Source organism: Balaenoptera physalus (genome assembly GCF_965194825.1).
Source record: "Balaenoptera physalus genome assembly, chromosome: 9".
Taxonomy (NCBI): Eukaryota; Metazoa; Chordata; class Mammalia; order Artiodactyla; family Balaenopteridae; genus Balaenoptera; species Balaenoptera physalus.
Window position 1 is genome coordinate 7,417,288 of NC_138888.1, and position 18,894 is coordinate 7,436,181.

Here is an 18,894-nt window from a genome sequence, read left to right on the forward strand (position 1 = left end):
TAGGTCACAATCACAGCCAGAGTTTCAACATCACCACCCCAGGACAGAAATTATAATCTTACTGCCTGATTGACCTAAAGACTGAGCAGAGAAAAAAATAACAAGATCTCTAAAACGGTTTGAGCGCTGGCACCTCTTTATTCTGTGAACTTGAAATAAAGTTTCATGGGAAAAAAGTTGCGTACAATGAGTTTCGGGGAGATTTCAGGGTTGGGTATTTTTTTTGCATTTTTTTTTCTTTTTCTGAAAGCTAATCTTTCATCACTTCTCCACCCTGTAAAGTCCAATTAATCCAGAAAACATAGTATTCCATCCATGGTTGGTGTGTTGGGCCTGAGCTGAAGAGCACCTTTAGCTCTGGATACTAACAGGAGCAGAGTGTGACAGAAGGAACGGGAGGCGAGAGCCTGGAGACCTGGGTCCTAGGCTGTGACCCTGGGGAAGCTGCAGCCTCTGTAGGCTGGTTTTCTCACCTCTGAAATGAAGGGCATGGCTCAGATGCCCTGGTCCAGGAAGATCCCACATGCCACGGAGCAACTAAGCCCGTGCGCCACAACTACTCGCGCTCTAGAGCCCGCGAGCCACAACTACTGAGCCCGCACACCGCAAGTACTGAAGCCCACACGCCTAGCGCCTGTGCTCCACAACAAGAGAAGCCACCGCAATGAGAAGCCCGCGCACCACAATGAAAAGTAGCCCCTGCTCGCTGCAACTAGAGAAAGCCCGTGCACGGCAACAAAGACCCAACACAGCCAAAAAATAAATAAATTAATTTATTAAAAAAAAAATTTTGTGAGAAAACCAAGTTATACCTATATTTTTATGTTCCTACACAAAAAGACTTCAGAATTTTAATGGTACAATAAAATTAATGCATGTATTAAATTTTCTTCCAAACTATTTCCACTGAAAGACTAAAAAGGTTGACAATTTCTATTAATTTTACATCTCCAAACTAGTTGTCCTCTAATAAGCCCTGTTGAGAACATTCTACAGTTCAGCAGTATCCTCAAATAGCCTGCTCACATGCAAAAAGAAAAAAAAAAAGGCTCCACTGAAAACATCAAATCTGATCAGCTTTAAAGCTTAGCATCTACTTTTTTCCACAGAAGGCTGATTTCTTCTGAAATTATGCTGAAATGAAATCCTCTTATGAAACGCTTTTGAAAGAATGCCTAATACGTTCTTAATATCTCTCCCTGCTACTTTATAAACATTGGGCACCCATATGACCCAGGAGACTAACACTTCTACTGATGTCTGCGAAATACGACAAATGAGTGTTCCTACAGGTCAAAAACAAAGTTTCATTTTGCCTATGCCATTAGTGAATAAATATCTAAAGGCAGCCTGCACTCCATACGTGAGTGTGAGGTCTGTGGGAAATATAAGACTGTACCTACCACACCTACTTTCCAGAGAAATAACGTTCCTTTTAAAATACAGTGGTTTCAACCATGCCTCTTAAAAACGGGGAAGTATTTTAACATAACATACATGTTGAGAATATAGTTATAGATCGAAGTCATAATTCTACGACTGTAAAGGCCACCATAGAGCAAGCCCTTTGTCTGTTACTGCTGCTGTTGCTTGTATCTCAACTACAAACTCTGTTATCCAGGATGAACTAAATAATTAAAGAAAACCAAATGGGTATCGTCAGCTCAGACAGTGCATCTATACTAAAATTTTAAAAAAGAAAATTTAAATTAAAATTTGGCAACAATAGTCTCTTTATATTACATATAGAATCTCATCAATTTCAATTTTAGGAACAATGCAAAGTAAAGAGACTTAAAATTATAAATGTACAGGAATTTGGGCTCTCTAGCTTTTTATTGTAAAGTAAAAACATGTAACGTTCATTGTAAAAAATTTTAGGAAAAAAGTAGGATGTATCCCTTCAACCTTTTTTCTAGACACATATATACTTTTTTTTTTAATGGGTTCATACTAAGTATAAGGATTTTAAGAAGCCCAACTCAAATTATTAATAGTTTATGCAGAAATAAAGAATTTATCAATTCACATATCGAATCAAGAGAAAAATGGGGGTGAATGTAGCATAAAAGGACAATAGCCAAAGACTTCTTTTGGTCTCTTCTTTTCTCTGGGGTTCAACGTCACTGTCTGAAACCAAACGAGTTCTCTATGAGATGGTGACTACAGCTTCAGGGAGCTAGCTCTAGGCTCAGGACTCCACAGTATACATTTCAGTTACTAAAAAGAGCTTTTCTGTCCCCCAGCTCCAATTTGAAAAATCCTAGGAAAGAACTCGCATGGCCTGGCTTGCATCAAGCGCCCATCCCTATAGCCAGGAGTGCGTAAGCCGAGGGCAGCTCCAATCTGCACCATGGAGCTAGAATCGAGAGAGGGGAGGCCACGGGGTTGGGTGAGGGGGCAGGACAGTCACAGCTGGTGGAGAGATCTATACGAGCCGAGCAGCCACGTCAAATATTGGCTACCATCTTCTGCACATGCTGTTGTATATCTGCTTTTCTCATTGAACACAGTGGTGGGTATGTATAAATCTGAAGTACCTGAGAATCTCCTTAAAAGTAGACACTCAGGTCCCACTTGTATGAAGACTTACCTAGAAGGAATTATATCATGAGCATTTGCCCATGTCACTGAATATTCCTTAAAAACATGGTTTTTAATAGCTGCACAGAATTCTTGTGTAGGTCTAAATTTTTTTAATTTAATTTTACGGACTTCCCTGGTGGCACAGTGGTTAAGAATCCACCTGCCAATGCAGGGGACACGGGTTCGATCCCTGGTCTGGAAAGATCCCACATGCCACGGAGCAACTAAGCCTGTGCGCCACAACTACTGAGCCTGCGCTCTAGGGCCCGTGAGCCACAACTACTGAGCCCGCATGCCACAACTACTGAAGCCTGCGCACCTAGAGTCCGTGCTCCACAAAGAGAAGCCACTGCAATGAGAAGCCTGCACACCGCAAGGAAGAGTAGCCCCCGCTCGCTGCAACTAGAGAAAGCCCACGCGCAGCAACGAAGACCCAATGCAGCCAAAAATAAATAAATTTATTAAAAAAATAAAAATAAATTTAATTTTATGACAAATCCAGAAAAACCACATACCATCATGATCTTTTTTGAACACAATACTCACAAGAGTCAAAAAACATTTTATGAAAGCACCAACCACTGACATCTTTGCCACACCTTTTTCAGAAACTATGCCAAAGGATTCTTTGTCGGGGGCAGGGTCAGAGGAGTGGATTATGAGGAGGGTGAAGACAGGTGATCCTCTGAGACTTAACATTAGTCAAAATCTACCACTGAGGGTTTTTTAAACAGATGTCTTTAAGGGACAAGGATACAATATACCTCAAAGTAAAGCAGGAAAAGCAAGGTTTGTCATAATCTAATTAAAGTAAGACTGAAGATTAAAATCAAACACACTATAACCTAACAAATTGAGGGAGGTTAGTGACCAGAGGAAAAAAAAAAACAACAGCCTGTGTGAAGTCTAGGGAAACGAAAACCTAAGAGTAAGACTCTTGTCACCTGCCTCTCATCCTAGAAGCAGGGGGTACGCCTGTTAGGGATGCACGCCAACCTGGTCTGTTAACATTAGTCACTAAGATCATTCAACTAACTTCCCTAGCTGATGTCATGCTTACCAATCAATCTCTTAATTATACTTTGGCTTTCTACAGGCAAGAGAATACACTGACCCACCAGGTACAGACAAAGCCAAGTAGGAGCTGAAGCACAGTACCTGGACCTTGCTTACCTTATGCTGCCCAGGGAATGCCAGCTTATAAAGACCCACAGCAGTTACTGGCCAAACTCTTTTTCTAACATTTCCCCCATTTTCTCTTTAAAAGAAATTATTTCCAATGGCCTACTGACTGGAGGCATCAAAGTGTCTTTATAAACAATACATACCACCCGGTCAAATGCGAAGGCTAAAACAACAGCATGTTAGGAGTAAAAATGATGATCACTGAAGAGTGAGGAATTATTAAGTAACAGGAAGTTATTAAGGCAATGTATCCAGTAAACAATCAAGACTTTATAGCCCCTTATTTCAGTAGGGCTCAGAACAAGATTTACAAGACATTAAGAGAACGCACGTGAAAGAAGTAGACGCAACTTCTAACAATATGACAACTAAAGGGAACCACAAAGTCCTTCTTGAAAGACGAGCTGTCCCCATTTCAGAACATGAAGGAGCTTCTGCTATCACTGGAGCCCTTTGTTACTGCTGTGTGGTCACTCCTTCTCTGCCTAAAGCCACCCCTGCCAACGGTATCTGCCCTAGTAAGGGTCTCAAGCCACGCTCATCACTGATGCTGCCGGGAGAGCCTGCAGCTGCACCGTAAGGTGGGTTTCGCTAAGGAGAATAAATAAGTGACATCCAATGGCAAGACTGAAACAAGCAGGCTCCAAGGGGACATTCAAGGAGAGGGAGAGATCAAATCACCTAGGAGGGACAGAATATTGAAGTACTTTTTTAGTAGTGAAACCCATTTTTTCAAATGAACTTATAAGAACCATATTATAAAAAGTAAATAAAATCACTGGTTTAAAAAAGTTATTTCGTGTAACAAGTACTTTACACTGGCCAATAAATGAGAACAAGGAGGCTATTTTTTTAAATAAATTTATTTATTTTTATTTATTTTTGGCTGCACTGGGTTTTCGTTGCTGCGTGCGGGCTTTCTCTAGTTGCGGCGAGCGGGGGCTACTCTTGGTTGCGGTGCGCGGGCTTCTCATTGCGGTGGCTTCTCTTGTTGCGGAGCACGGGCTCTAGGCACGCAGGCTTCAGTAGTTGCAGCACGCAGGCTCAGTAGTCGTGGCTCACAGGCTCTAGAGTGCAGGCTCAGTAGTTGTGGCGCACGGGTTTAGTTGCTCCGCGGCATGTGGGATCTTCCCGGACCAGGGCTTGAACCTGTGTCCCCTGCATTTGGCAGGCGGATTCTTAACCACTGCACCACCAGGGAAGCCCAAGGAGGCTATTTTTAACATAAACATTTTTATGAAAACTTACAGGAGATAGGAGGAGTCTCCTATCAGCCTTAATAGCCAAGATCTGCGTTTTTTTTAAGTGCAGATTCAAGAAATCACAAAAGTAAATTGTTCCAAATTAGTTTTAAAAGCTCTCCTTATAATCTCAGGATCCTCCTACAACTGACCCAGAAGCTTAAAAAAGAAATTATAAGGAATGCTTATTTCTAAGTTTAATCACTAACAATAACAACTGCTATCCTTATCATGAATTATTTATCAAAAACAAGGACAAGAAGTATCCACCACTGACAACAGGCAGTAAAACCATAAGAGCACTATCGCTTCTCAACCTGTTTTGTGTTCCCCTGTCATTGCATAACTCTCACGTCAGCACGCGCTGAGCAGATGTACTGGGCTGGCACCTGCCGCACTGCTGCACTGGCCAACGTGTGCCGGCCTGCTTTCCACAAAAGACCTGTGCATCAGATCAGCCTTCCTAATCAATGACACATCAACATGAAGTGCATGAACAAAGATGGCAGATGGAGCTTTATTCTGGTCTGTCCCCAAACCAGTTAACCTAGTAGCACAAGTCACATTATTGGTCTCCTATGCGTTAAATGTGGCATCTAGCATTATTTGAAAATGAATGTTGAGCTTCTTTAAAATGGTTAAAAACATAAGTAAAAGAAATTCAAATAAACAACTGCAGAACTCCTGAAGCATCTTTTACTAATGATCTACAGTAAGTTGGTCAGAGGTCAGCTCTGTGTATTAAAAAGGTGGTGGTGACAATGAGGGCATATAAAAGAAAAAATAACAGCTTTGTCAAGTAATGTTTTACAGATTTGCTATTGTAAAATTAACTGCAATGTTGCTAAGAAAAATACTTCTAAGATCTTCTTGTTCGTACACTGCTGTTCACTTAAAGTTGGATGAAGCCGATTATCCTGACCTATTTCTACTATAACAAAGACAGAAACCTGGCTGAAAACTCAAGGTTTCTTTTTATCATTAGAGAAACAGTCATTTTTTACAGCACATTTGCAGTTCTCTCTGTTCCTTTTACCTAAGGATGTTCACATCCATTTTTTCCCAAATTATAGTTATACAGAATTATAACTTCTGATCTGCCCGTTTGTATAATGAAATCAACTCTCTTCTTCATGGCGGTTAAGAGCAGGGAATGTGCAGCCAGACCTGAGTTCAGCACTAACTGTGAAACCTTGGACAAAACACTTAACTTTGTGACTCAGTTTCCTCATCTTAAAAAGAGACAGTAATAGTATGTTCCTCATAAGGTTGTTGGTCAAGATTAAATGGGTTAATAGAAGCAAAGGAAATGGCACATTTTAAACGATTAGTAAGTGTTCGCTATTATTATTTTTAAAGAAAAACTTAAAGGAGTCAAAATAGTCAAAGTATGAATCTACTAACAAATTTATATGATAAACTTTCTGACAAAAGTTCTAAAAATGTGAGATGTATTCCAAAGGACCAAAATGAATTCTCATTACACCATGTACCATTATTTAGAGAAGGTGTTCCCTAAAAGTTCACAAGAGTATCTCGGAAGTACCTCAGAGTTAAGGAAAATGAAGAACGACTTTCTTCACAGCTTATAAAAACAAAACAAATCTGTTTGGGCCGACTGGGTCATAACAAGCACGAATGTGGTTCCTGTATTCAGTTCTAACTACAGCTGCAGACTTTGTTTAAAATTTCTTTAAGGAGGAAAAAGAAAGAGGACACTTAACTCCCTTATTCCTGCAACTACAGAGCAAGACAGCAAGATGCAAGAGGAGACGTGGAAATATTTTCATTACAGGGGACAGGGGGCAGCAGTTTGCAAGTTTACACTGGGATGCAAAAGACAGGGGTAAGAGGGCATTTGAACATACAAACGGAGGCATATAAGAGGGAAATTCTTAGTTATGGTGAATTTCATCTCCCGATCAGAAAAATGACATAAGAATTCATTAATAGAGCCCCTAGGGAACAGAATGCAACGAATGCTTTGGGTACCAAAGTTCCATATTAGAGCTCCCTGTGGGAGCAAAGTTTTGGACAAATCAATCCTTCACTTGATGTGCACGTGTGAGCAACAATCTGCACAACGCTACTACTCACGGCCGGTAAAGGGCCCTCAGAAAGAGAAACCAACCTGTTTGCACAGCCTAGATGCAGTTTCTCACAGGAGAGACAGCAGGCACACTCGGGGGGAGACAAACGGAGGGCAGGAGGAGAACGAAGGGGAAACAGCCAGTGTGCATCTGCTTCACGAGCGTCTACCTCTTTACTCGAGCGGGGGCGAAGGGGAGGTAGCATTTTCGCTTAGTAACGAGGGGCGTAGTTTCAGCGCGGCGCCGGTTCGGAAGCCTTGGAGGGGGAAGGGGAAGGGGAAGGGGAAGGGGAAGGGGGAGGGGAGGGGGGGGTCCCAGTCCCGGCAGGACCAGGGGCGCCCCCGCTACGCTCCCGCCCCGCCGCATTCCCGGTGCGCGGCGAAGCTGCAGGGAGGGCCGGCGGGCTGAGCGCTCGGCCGGACCCGCGGCGCCCCGGCAGAGGTCCCTGGGCCGACCCGGCCGCCGTGCCCTCCGTCCAGGGCTGCACCCCGCCCCTCCGGCCCGGCAGCCTGGATGTTCCCGCACCACCTGGCGGGAAGCAGAGGCCCCCACGCCCCCTCGGGCCCCCGACCAAGCTCGGGCCAGGACGAGACCCGCTTTCTGCGCCGGCCCCGCCGCGGCAGCCCCACTCACTTCGCCGCCCGGCAGCGCTCCGGCTCGGGTTCGGGTTCCGCCGGCGGCGGCGGCGGCGGCGGCTCCTCCATGGCGGCGGCGGGAGTGGCGGCGAAGGCGGGCGGCGGGACCAGCTCGGCGGCGGCGGCGGCTTCTCTCATCCGTGCACGGAGCCCCGCATGGCCGCCGCGGGCAGTAAGCTGCAGCCTGGCGCGGGGGACCGGAGCCCCGGAGTGCAGGAGTGACTCGGCTCCGCCTCCGCCTCTAGCCCGCCGCAGGAGCCGCTCGCGCCGCGGCCATCTTGGAGACGGCGACCGGGCAGCGCCGGGCTACGGCGGGCGGCGAGGGACAAGCTTCCCAGGGAGGCGGCGGCGGGCGCCGGGATGGACCGGCGGGGAAGGGAGGGGAGGGGAGGGGAGGGGTGGAGGCGTGGGAGACCGGGCGGCAGACAGCTAGCAGGTTGGGGTAGCGGCGCTCTGCCCCGGGGGCCGGGCCTCGCCGCCGCCGCCGTCTGGCTCCGCTCGCGGGGAGTGTGCGGTGGGCTGTGCGCGCCGGTGCTCCCAGGTGGTCGGCGTGGGGCGTGCACCGAGGGCCCCGGGAAGGGCATCGCGGCCTGGCTTAGGCGGCGACTCCTGACTTTTAAGTGCTTTGTGAACTTTAGCAAGAGGATCGTCGCCAAACGTAGATGCCATCCTCAGAAACAGGGGTGGATGTAACGCTCACCGCTCACGCGCGGGCGTGGAGGCTTTGGGAGACCTGTGAGTCCTGGGGGGTCGGGGGTGCACTCCGATGAAAGAGCAATCTTCAACACACACACAAGACTCAGGGTTCTGAGACTGCGTAAACAGAGACTCTGGAAACGCAGAACATTAAAGTTACCCTGCTATCAACAGGGCGGGAAAGAACACTGATCTAACCTTCCAACCTCTGGATCACAAGAGGGGGTACTGATCTTCCAGAAACTCGGGCTGGAGTGCTCCTACACTAAAGGAAAAGAAAAAAGAAAACAGTTCTAAAGATTATTTCAGAGTTATAAAAATACTGTTGAAATATCACTGCCTCATTTACTCAGAGAGCATCTGAGACTTCACAGTTTTAATTTGCAAATATTTACAAATTTTCCCTTAAGGTGAAGTCCAGAGTTAATTCAAAAACAGTATCATTTAAAATTAAGTACATTTCTATTCCTTCAAATGCACTGGTTTTCAAACGCTCGTTTGGTGGAGCTTGAATATGTAAAATACACGTTTTGATTAAACGTTGGTAAGAAAAGTGGCCAAGATGGAAAAGTTTAAATATGATTATATTTAAAGGCCAGTTAGCTATGTCGCATTCATAAGTACATTATACTGTATATACATATTCGTGTATTTCACATATATGTGTGAAATTAGCTATAGTGCATTCAAAGTACGTTACAGAAATTTCTCTGTAGTTTAAGAACTTTTTCAGTCTAATTTCTTTATTAAGATAGTCTATTATTATATGACCTGATAGAGCTGAATTTCCAAATTGACATTCATTTTATTTACTCAAAAACAGTTATTCAACAAATACTTACTAAATGCATATATGTGCCGGGAACTAAGCTAGACGCTGGGGATATAGTAGTAAGCAAAACAAAGTCTTTTCCTGGTAGAGGTAACATCCTAGATGAGTAAGGGGAAGAGAGAGGACAGAAGAAAAACAAACAAGTAAATACTTAGCATATCAGTGGGTGATAACTGCTATGGAGAAAAGTAAGCTGGGAAGAGGCTGGAGGGGACAATGCTATTTTACACAGATTGGTCAGAATAAAGTTAAATGATTTGGTCATAGCACTATTTCAAAAGAAAATTGTGATAACTTCTTACTTATTGAATTTCAAATTTTCTTTTGAAACAGTGGTATGACCAAATCACTTAACTTTATCCTCACTAACACATCTTTAAGTATTGTAATAGTTTGAATCGGTTATAGCTCACAAATAACTCCTGAAGACAGTCAACCTGGGGCCTGTCCTCAGGTCTCCCCGCTTGTAAATCTATAATATTTGATGTATAGGCCAGCGTTTGAGAGATGTATGCTTTGCTGTTGTTTTAATTGCCACTTGAGGGTACTGTTTTAGCAGAAATCAAACAAATTTACACTTAACTAATCATGTAAGGCCTGTAGAGACCCACGTTAACTAGTACTAAGTGTTCAATTTAAGTGCTGTGAATTTTGTCTTCATTCAAGTTAATTTTGTGTCCTGTATCAGCCTTTTTTGTTTTTGCTCTCCTCCTATTCTGTGCCACTTCGTTTCTGCAATTCAGTATTCCAGATTTCAAGATCTGAATTTATTTCCTTCTTACGCACACCAACCTCACACCCGCTCCTTGCCTGTGTTCTCTGACTTGATGAACTACGGCACCTTCACCCAGTCAGAACTCTGAACAACCACCACTCAGCCCCTGACTGATGGGTCCAAGTCCCATCAAACTCTCCCTCCCTCTGGAATCCATTCACTTCTCTCCAACCTCGCTAGCTAGCTCAGACCACTGTCGCATCTCCCTGGATAATCGCGACAGTCTCCAGCTCTCCCTGCCTGTTGGAGCGCTCACTGCCCAACCAACCTCTTCTCACGCTGCAGGCCACAACAGCCTTTCTGAATCTGATCTAAACATGTCACTCTTATCTAATTCATTTTACTGGCATCTCGTTGCTGTCACAATAAAGTCCTTACCGGACATTTTTGAGTTCTTCACATGCTCCATACCTGGTCCTGCTACTCGGATTGTGCAAAAGGAGGTTCTCTTCCATCACACTACCTTTCCACTTGGCCCTACCTTTCCACTTGGCCCGCCCTTTCCAGTCTAAGCCGTGCCTGCTTCTTCGGAGGCCACCTCTCACCTGGTGACGCGCGCTCCCTAAGGCAGGAACAAGATGCGGGCACTCCTGCAGGCTAAGAATTGGCATCCATTCAAATGGTGATTTAAAAATAGTTGTTCAAAAGGGAAAAACTGATTTCATCTTAATAAAAACTATTCTTTACACACTAATTCAAGGCCACTGTGTGACGAAAACTCCGCAAAGTATTTCCCAGCTTTCTGTAATTCTAGTTTTCCTAATGCTCCTTTGCAATCCTCTGAGCCAGAATCCTTCTTGGAAGACATATTAGAAGCTTTACATGTTACAGAATCAAACAGATCCCTCTCCTCTAAATAACACTATACCATGTATTCTTCGATGTTGGTATTCAACCAGCTTTGACCGCTGACTTTGAGGGAACAGACAGGCACACACACGCACCTGCCACAGAAACACTCAGCAACACAGACCAGCATCAGGGAGACTTGTTGTTTTCATTTCCACCTGAGGGTACTGTCTATTTCAGCAGGAACCAAACAAATTTACATCTAGCTGATCAGGTAAGGCTTCATGTGTAGGAACCCTACTTAACTGGTACTAAATGTTCAATTAAGGTGCATGACTTTTTGCCCACGCCCAGGCCCTCACAGCCCTCACTCCCTCCAGCCCCCAGATTCCTTCTCTGCTGGGGTGTCCACTCCTTCAGGACAGACACCTTCTGTCATCCACCACTGACCTCTGACCACCACAGGAACAGTCCTGGAGGGAGGGGACCAAGGCTTCACTGGGTGCCCCAAACATCGGAGGAACTCAGTAAATACTATTGCTTTCAGAAAGTAGGATTTTTTTTAACATTAATGAGCTACTATTATAATTAGATTTTTGTCTCTAAATTTATCACCGTTTAGCATGTGGCTGATCTCATTGCCTTTAATCATGTTCTTAAAAACAATGGCAAAAAGATCTTCAGAGGATTGCCTCTCACTCTGTCCTCGAGACTGAATTCACATAGCCCTTATTAACTTTCTTTACTTTAAAATGAGTTACAAAAGCCAGATTAAAGTTTTACCAAAGGTCCAGTTTAGGTTAAGCTACAGAACATTCTTAACTTTGCTTACCACTAGTTTCAGGCCCAATTTTGACACATTCTACCACTATGATAAAGCCTTAAACCAACATAGGTATAGATATCCATCTGTCTGTGTATCTATATCTATATATGTATCCGTGTTAAGGGCATCATTATAATGCCTTAGCATCTTATCAAGGCTAGTGTATTAGCAGAAAGTTAATTTTATGGTTCTGTGACAAGATAATTCAAAAAGAATGTGCTCAAGCTATGCTGTAAATAGGGTTATGTCTTTGTTTAAAAAAACACAACAAAACCTCTAAGGCTGTAGGTTTTTAATTATTAGGAGCATGGGGCTGTACTTTACCTAGAATAAGTGTCTCCCTTCCCTATGGTATTCGTGAGCTTTCCACCTAGATTCTTCCCCAGCCCTGCCCTCTCCTCTCTGGTGGTTCCTTAGCAGCTCTGCAGAGAGAGAAAGACACGAGTACAAACCTCCCAATCTGCCCGTGACCAGAGGGGATTGATTCCTGTTCACTGCAGCACACACGCAGAAAGGCCGACTCAGTGACAGAGCAATAAAAACCTCACTCCAAGCAAGGAAAAACTAAACTGGGCATTTCATACATGGATTTTTTTTTTTTTTTCCAAAATGATACTACGGCATCTATTTCTACCTACTAGTAAAGCACACAAAAAACTGGATACATACAAAGGATAATTAGTTGCCACACTTTTAAATAGCCCTTGTAACATTTAAGTTTAGTCTTTCTCTTTTGAATAGTGGCAAGTTAGATAAAATCTCCCTTGGTTTTTTTCTGAGAGGTGACTTGACCGTTTTTCTTATTTCTCCACCAGGACCCAAATCATCCCTTATTTCAGAGGTGCTTCTCTGTGCAAACAAAGGATCTAAAGAGAGTGCATCACCCCGCCAGCTCTGATTCATTAAACAAAGGACAAAACATTAGTCTCGCTATTTTTTTCAATGGTTAGAATACTGTGAATGAAACTAATTAAGGGAAAGGAAGTGGCCTCCAACATAGAACAAGTCGGACTCTAAAGGGTGAGAGATGCATTAGCGGAAATTCACACGGTGAAGAGCCCTCCTCCTGGAAGCTTCCAGAAGGAAGCGCAGGCAGCAGACGTCAGGAGTGCCCACGTCTCATCTCTGCTCTGACTTCTCATTCCACCTCTCCAGGATCCTGTGAGGAATGGGTGGCTTTAAAAAAATGAAATCTCTGAGAGAGCCCTCTCTTCTTGCTGGCCAAACATTTCAGTCATTTCCCCACCAAAACGGCCACAGAACTTGCCTGATTCTCATCCTTTCTCTTCTCTTTCAGTCATCCAGGTGTGACTTTTAGAGAATTGTGAAGCTGCAGTTCCTAAATTATTTTCAGATCCCTTCAAATCAAGAGGCGTAGACTTTGCACACAGCCCGGAACCAGCGCTCGGAGCTTGAGTGGAACAAGCGCCAAGCTCCCGCACCCTCTACCAGGGGCTCCTGCTCCCCATTGCCATGTGGCGGTGTCACCTCTCCTTCCAAATGAAGTTCAGGGGCCTCCCACCCGCTCTGGGAAGACTTCTCTGAGCTCCACCACCAGCCTGCCCTACCCTGACAGTGAGGCGCTCCCCTGAAGGCCCCCATAACATCTCGGGCAAACCCTTAGTTTAGCACTACCTACATCTCCTATTTGGTTGATGACGTGTATTTCTTACCCTGTGACGTTCTCCAGAGCAGGCAATATTTCTTGCTATCACTGTATCTTCAGCACCTAGAATACCATCCTACACATAGTACATGTTCAGTAAAATGTCTGTTGAAAAAATAAACTGGATGGATGGATGGATGGATGGATCTAATTGGGGAGATAAGCCTAAGGTAACAATTACTGTGGTATAAATAGACTCTAAGAAGCATCAAAAGGCAGATTTTTTAAAGGGTAACAGATGTTGTGAAGAGAGACAACCAAAGTAGACACAAGTAAGGAAGAAAAACTATATAAAATAGACATTCAGTATGAGGCATAAAAGCAATGTTAACTCATATCATGTGAGGTTTTAAGTGACAAGAAGTATTAGAAAGAAAAGAAATAACCTGTATTCTTATATTGACAGTGGACCATCTTAATGGCTCTTTGGGCTATTTGCGTCTATACACTTACACACCAACAAATAAAAAGCTCTTACATTATTCTGGTTGAAGTAAGATAGTAGTCAGGATAAATACTGAAATGGAGCTTAAAACACAGATTTTTATTGAGCTATGACTCTGATGCACATTAGAAATATTTCAAGGCAATGGACTCATAACCAAAGGCCAGAAATAAGTTCCAAAAAGTAAAGAGCCATCCTTCTGAAGTTTACAGTTTCAGAGTAGTTTTGCAACAACATGAAATCTTGAGTTGGAAATATCCTTGGAAGCTACCTAATCTGTCTTTTCAGAACAAGATTTTTCTCTTCATCAATCACAAGTGTCCCAGTTTCATAAGGCAGTCTATCCTGTATTTTAACAACTCATTCTTAGGAAATCACTGTTTATAATACTTCCCAAAGTGCCTCCCTAATACATCTATACAGTGTTCTAGCTAGGGCTACATAAAATAAACGTTTGAAATTTGAGAACAGCTATTTTGTGGTTCTCCTCCAAAATGGTAACAAAATTTTTTTTTAAAATTTCCAGAGTAATCATCCTCTTCCCTCACTCCATCCAGACTTGGGTGATACAGGCTGGAGATAATTCCATTGGAAGATTTTTCTTACAATGATTCACTTGATAATTCAGATTTGGTTAGTTTTGATTAAACTAATCAGAGAACTTGAAATCATAACTTCAGAACATTTTTACTTCAAATACATTTCAAAATATAATTAGAAGGTATTTAAGAAAAGAATGTTTAATGGTTCATTCCTATTTAAACAAAGGACACTATGTGTTCATAGCAATCAGAATCATTCAACAGTATAAAAGGAAGGTGAGTCTTTGGTTTTTAGAGCACTTTCAAAATGTGACGTGTATATGCATCACCTGGAGATCTTGTTAAACTGCAGATTCCCAAATCAGTGAGTTTAAGGTGGGACCTGAGAATCTGCATTTCAAACAAACTCCCAGGTGCTGTGGATGCTGCCTGAAGGTGGACCACACTTTGAACTGCAAGGATAGAGCACTCTGCTTGGATAGCCAACAGACCTGTGCTGAAAGAAAATGACCAAGAGAAAAGATGGAGGTGTTAATTTCAAGCAAAGATAACTAAGCCTTGGGGCTTCCCTGGTGGCGCAGTGGTTGAGAGTCTGCCTGCCAATGCAGGGGACATGGGTTCGAGCCCTGGTCTGGGAAGATCCCACATGCCGCGGAGCAACTAGGCCCGTGAGCCACAACTACTGAGCCTGCGCGTCTGGAGCCTGTGCTCTGCAACAAGAGAGGCCGCGATAGTGAGAGGCCCGCGCACCGTGATGAAGAGTGGCCCCCGCTTGCCGCAACTAGAGAAAGCCCTCGCACAGAAACGAAGACCCAACATAGCAATCAATCAATCAATCAATCAATCAATCTTTAAAAAAAAAAAAAGATAACTAAGCCTCACTGGCCAGGTGCAATCAGCACGCATGTGGTAATCCTGGTGTTGTGGGTTGTGTCCTTCAAAAAGATTATGGTGAAGTACTAACCCCGGCACTTGTGAATGTGACCTATTTGGGAATGGGATCTTTGCAGATGCATTTAAGATGTAAATTACGATGAGGTCCTACCAGAGTAGGATTGGCCTTAATTCAATGCAAGTGGCATCCTTATAAGAAGAGTAGAATCGACACAAAGATAGACACACACAGGGGTAAGGCGACATGGAGAGACAGGGGGAAGGCCATGCGACAATAGAGGCAAAGATTGGAGTGATGTATCTACAAGCCAACGATGGCGGGCAAATACCAGAAGCCAGGGAGAGGCAAGGAAGGATCCTCACCTAGAGCCTTCAGAGAGAGCATGGCCCTGCAGACACCTTGACTTTGGACTTCTGGCCTTCAGAACTGTGAGAGCATAAATGTCTATTGCTTGAAGCCACTCGGTCTTGGTACTTTGTCATGCAGCCCTGGGAAACTAATACACCAGATTTCACATAGTGGCCAGGAGGACCTACAGCCACTCCAGGAAATCACTGCCGGGGCATCAGGCAGCTGTGTTTCCTCTGAGGAAAAGTGCCCAGAGTGGGCTTGGAGGACACCCACACAACAACAGCCATGAAACAAAACATCCACCTGCTTGGGCGAATTCGAGGATGAATGCGCTTACGTTACGGTAGAGGAATAACTTACAAGATGCCTACACGAAGAAGCATCTGTTTACATTCGGTTTTAGGAGGGTTGTTCAAAACAGTTTGGGAAGTAAGATACAGATCAGTGGGTCTCCTCTTTGGCTGCATGACAGAATTTCCTGGGGAGGTTTTAAAAAATCTTAATGCTAGGGTCCCGCCCCTCTCCTACACCTGACTTGAACTGGTCTGGGATGGGGCCCCAGCATCGATACACTGAGAAGATTCCTCAGGTAATTCTAAATTCCAGCCAGGGTTAGAACCACTGTTACAGCTCCAAACTTTTCCAAACTTTCAACTGCAGCATGAGCTTGGGAAACATGGTCCAGGAGGATGCCTCACTTATTTACCGAGGGCTCAGTCGGAACAACACTGCGTGGGCTAGAGGTGGGAAGACAGAAGTCTAGATAACCAGCTGCCGACTCCACGGGAGGTGCCGTCCAGTAGGGATCCAGGCACCCAAACACAGAACTTTCCAACTTAGCCTTGACTGCACTGGTTGTCCACATGGGGGCCGCCCTACTCCATTTATGGATCTTTCCCCATGGATAGTAGGCCTGTGCTGTCAGTTGTCCAATATCTGCAAACAATTGTTTGATACGTTTTGTCCAATTTTCTAGTCATTAATAGTGGGAGGGTGTATTAGTTTCCTAGGGCTGCTATAACAAAGTACCACCGACTGGGTGACTTAAGACAACAGAAATTTATTCTTTCACAGGTCTGATGGCCAGGAGTCCAAAGTCAAGGTGTCAGCAGGGTTGGCTCCTTCTGGGGGGCTCAGGGGAAGAATCCGTTCCACGGCTCCCTCCTGGGTTGTGGTGGCAGCCAGCAGTCCTTGGCCTTCCTTGGCTTCCAGCAGCATCACTCCAATCTCTGCCTCTGTCATTGCATGGCCGTCTTCTGTCTGTCTGTCTCTGTGTCTCTTCTTATAAGGACACCAGTTATATTGGATAAAGGGCCCACCCTATTCCACGATGACCTCATCTTAACTAATTACACTGGCAACCATCCTATTCCCAAATATCGTCACATTCTGAGGTTCCCAGGAAGGACGTGAATTTTAGGGTGACACTATTCAATCCAGTACAGTGGGTCAGTGTGGTTCCTGTCACTCCCCAAATATTCCAGAATCGAAGTCCTCACTTGAATTGCAAACTCCCTGCCAGAAGGATTGGTTCTTATGTCCTTTTGTGTCATTCACCACGCTCTCCACTAGTGCAACTCACATTTTGAAATGAGTTTGAGTCCTATGCTAAAAAATAACCAAGTATTCTGTAAGTGCAGATTTCAGGGCCCACCCAGCCCCTGCTGGGTCAGTGTCTCTAGGGATGCAGACTGGGAACCTGCATTTTCTAGGGCTCCTGGGTGGTTCTGATGGGGTCAGGCCTTGTTCTCTACACCAAGAGACTCTGACGTGGGGTTCGATGGCATATGCTTTGCAGTAAAAAGGAGGTGAGTTCAGATTCTCACAGGGTGTATTAGTCAGGGTTCAAGAGAAACAGAACCAATAGGATACATATATATTTATGTATAAATATATATATTATAAGAGATTCATTTTAAGGAATTGGCTCACAAGATTACAGAGGCTGTGGGCTAGCAAGCTGGAGACAAGGGGAGAGCCAATGTGCAGACGAAATCCAAAGGCCATCTGCTGGCAGGGTTCTCTCTTGCTCAGGGGAGGGCAGGCTTTTGTTCCTTGCAGGGTGTCAACTGATTGGACGAGGCCCACCTACATTACAGAGGGCAATCTGCTTTACTCAGCATCCACCACTTTTCATGTTCATCTCATCCCAAAAAACCTCACAGAAACATCCAGAATAATGTTTGACCACGTATGTGGACAGTGCAGCCCAGCCAAGTTGACACAAAATTAACCATCACACAGGGACTCACCAAGTCCAGCCCTGAGAGCTAAATAAGAGACGAGCAGGAGGAAGGAGGGGGGTAGCAGCAGGTCGGCACATCCTAGCTTTGTGTTTCTCCAAGCAGGATCCTTAGGCCACTGGCATTGCAAGCTCTATACGGAAACGCGAATCACTAGGTCCCACCCAGGAATCAGTGAATCAGACCGCTGGGTTAGGACTCAGGCATCTTTTCAACAAATTCCTGGGTTATATTTGTTAATAAATATAAGTAATACAAGTATATTATAAATATTATAAAATATACTGTATATTTATTATACATATATAATATCTCTATACTATAATAAAATTAATATTTACATATAAATGTGATATAAACCTATTGTATAAATATTATATTATAATGTATTTATATTAGAAATCATATAAATCAGTGTGAGAACAAGAGCGAGTTGTCACATTAGATCTTTGGTTTTCTTTGCATCTTTCTTCTAATTTTGCACCTGGTGCAGCAGAGGAAGTTTAAGACATTGTATTGACCAACTGACTGCAGAGCTAGAATTGTCTGTGTCTCAAACATGACTGTCATAAAGCAACATATGTGGGCCCTTCTGGAAGGAGGCTGATGAGAGACGACTTCAGGTGGGAGGTGGCATTTGAGCAGGGCCTCAAGAGACCAGTGGGCTGTCACAGGTAGAAGGCTGGGAGGGCACCGAGGGAGAGAGAAGGACAGAGAGCAAAGGTGCACACAGTTCAAGATGATGTGGTGATAAGGGTGGGACGGGTGGGGCTTAGGAAGTGAAGCCTTTCAAATGTCATTCTGTACTTTGTGTGCAACCCGCAGTGGCTCCCGGATGGCCCCCAAGTTATTCTTCTCAGTTTACCATGGTTTTTATTTTTTCATATTGTGATTTTTATTGATTTTGGAATGTTTCTTTTTTTTAATGTATTACATTTTATATTTTATATGTGCTTATTCTTAGCATATTTTAGATTTTACTTCATGTACAATTGGAGGGTTTGGGGAGGGGTTATGGTTTTTAACTTTTTATTTTTACACAATTTTTAAAGACTGCTTTCCGTTTGGTTATGACAAAATATTGGCTATATCCCCCG

General features: G+C 44.0%; 1 protein-coding gene and 1 long non-coding RNA gene across 11 annotated transcripts in view; one reads left to right on the forward strand and one right to left on the reverse strand.

Annotated features, from left to right (window-relative positions):
- Positions 1 to 8,029, reverse strand: part of MAP3K4 (mitogen-activated protein kinase kinase kinase 4) — a 111,088-nt gene extending 103,059 nt beyond the window's left edge. For 3 of the 9 annotated variants that reach the window (XM_082475526.1, XM_082475529.1, XM_082475525.1), the window contains exon 1: positions 7,736 to 8,029. In XM_082475526.1, the coding sequence (XP_082331652.1) occupies positions 7,736 to 7,875 (140 nt within the window). In that variant the 5' untranslated portion in view covers positions 7,876 to 8,029. The other 6 variants (XM_082475524.1, XM_082475527.1, XM_082475523.1 and 3 more) reach the window with 4 other exon arrangements.
- Positions 8,030 to 8,153: 124 nt separating this feature from the next.
- On the forward strand, positions 8,154 to 15,148 carry LOC309667318. Of its 2 annotated transcripts, XR_014267701.1 has the most exons (3): positions 8,154 to 8,472; positions 12,471 to 12,816; positions 12,953 to 15,148. It is a non-coding gene; the product is annotated as an uncharacterized lncRNA (long non-coding RNA). The 2 variants fall into 2 exon arrangements; XR_014267700.1 differs by having other exon boundaries at positions 12,471 to 15,148.
- The last annotated feature ends 3,746 nt before the right edge of the window (positions 15,149 to 18,894 follow it).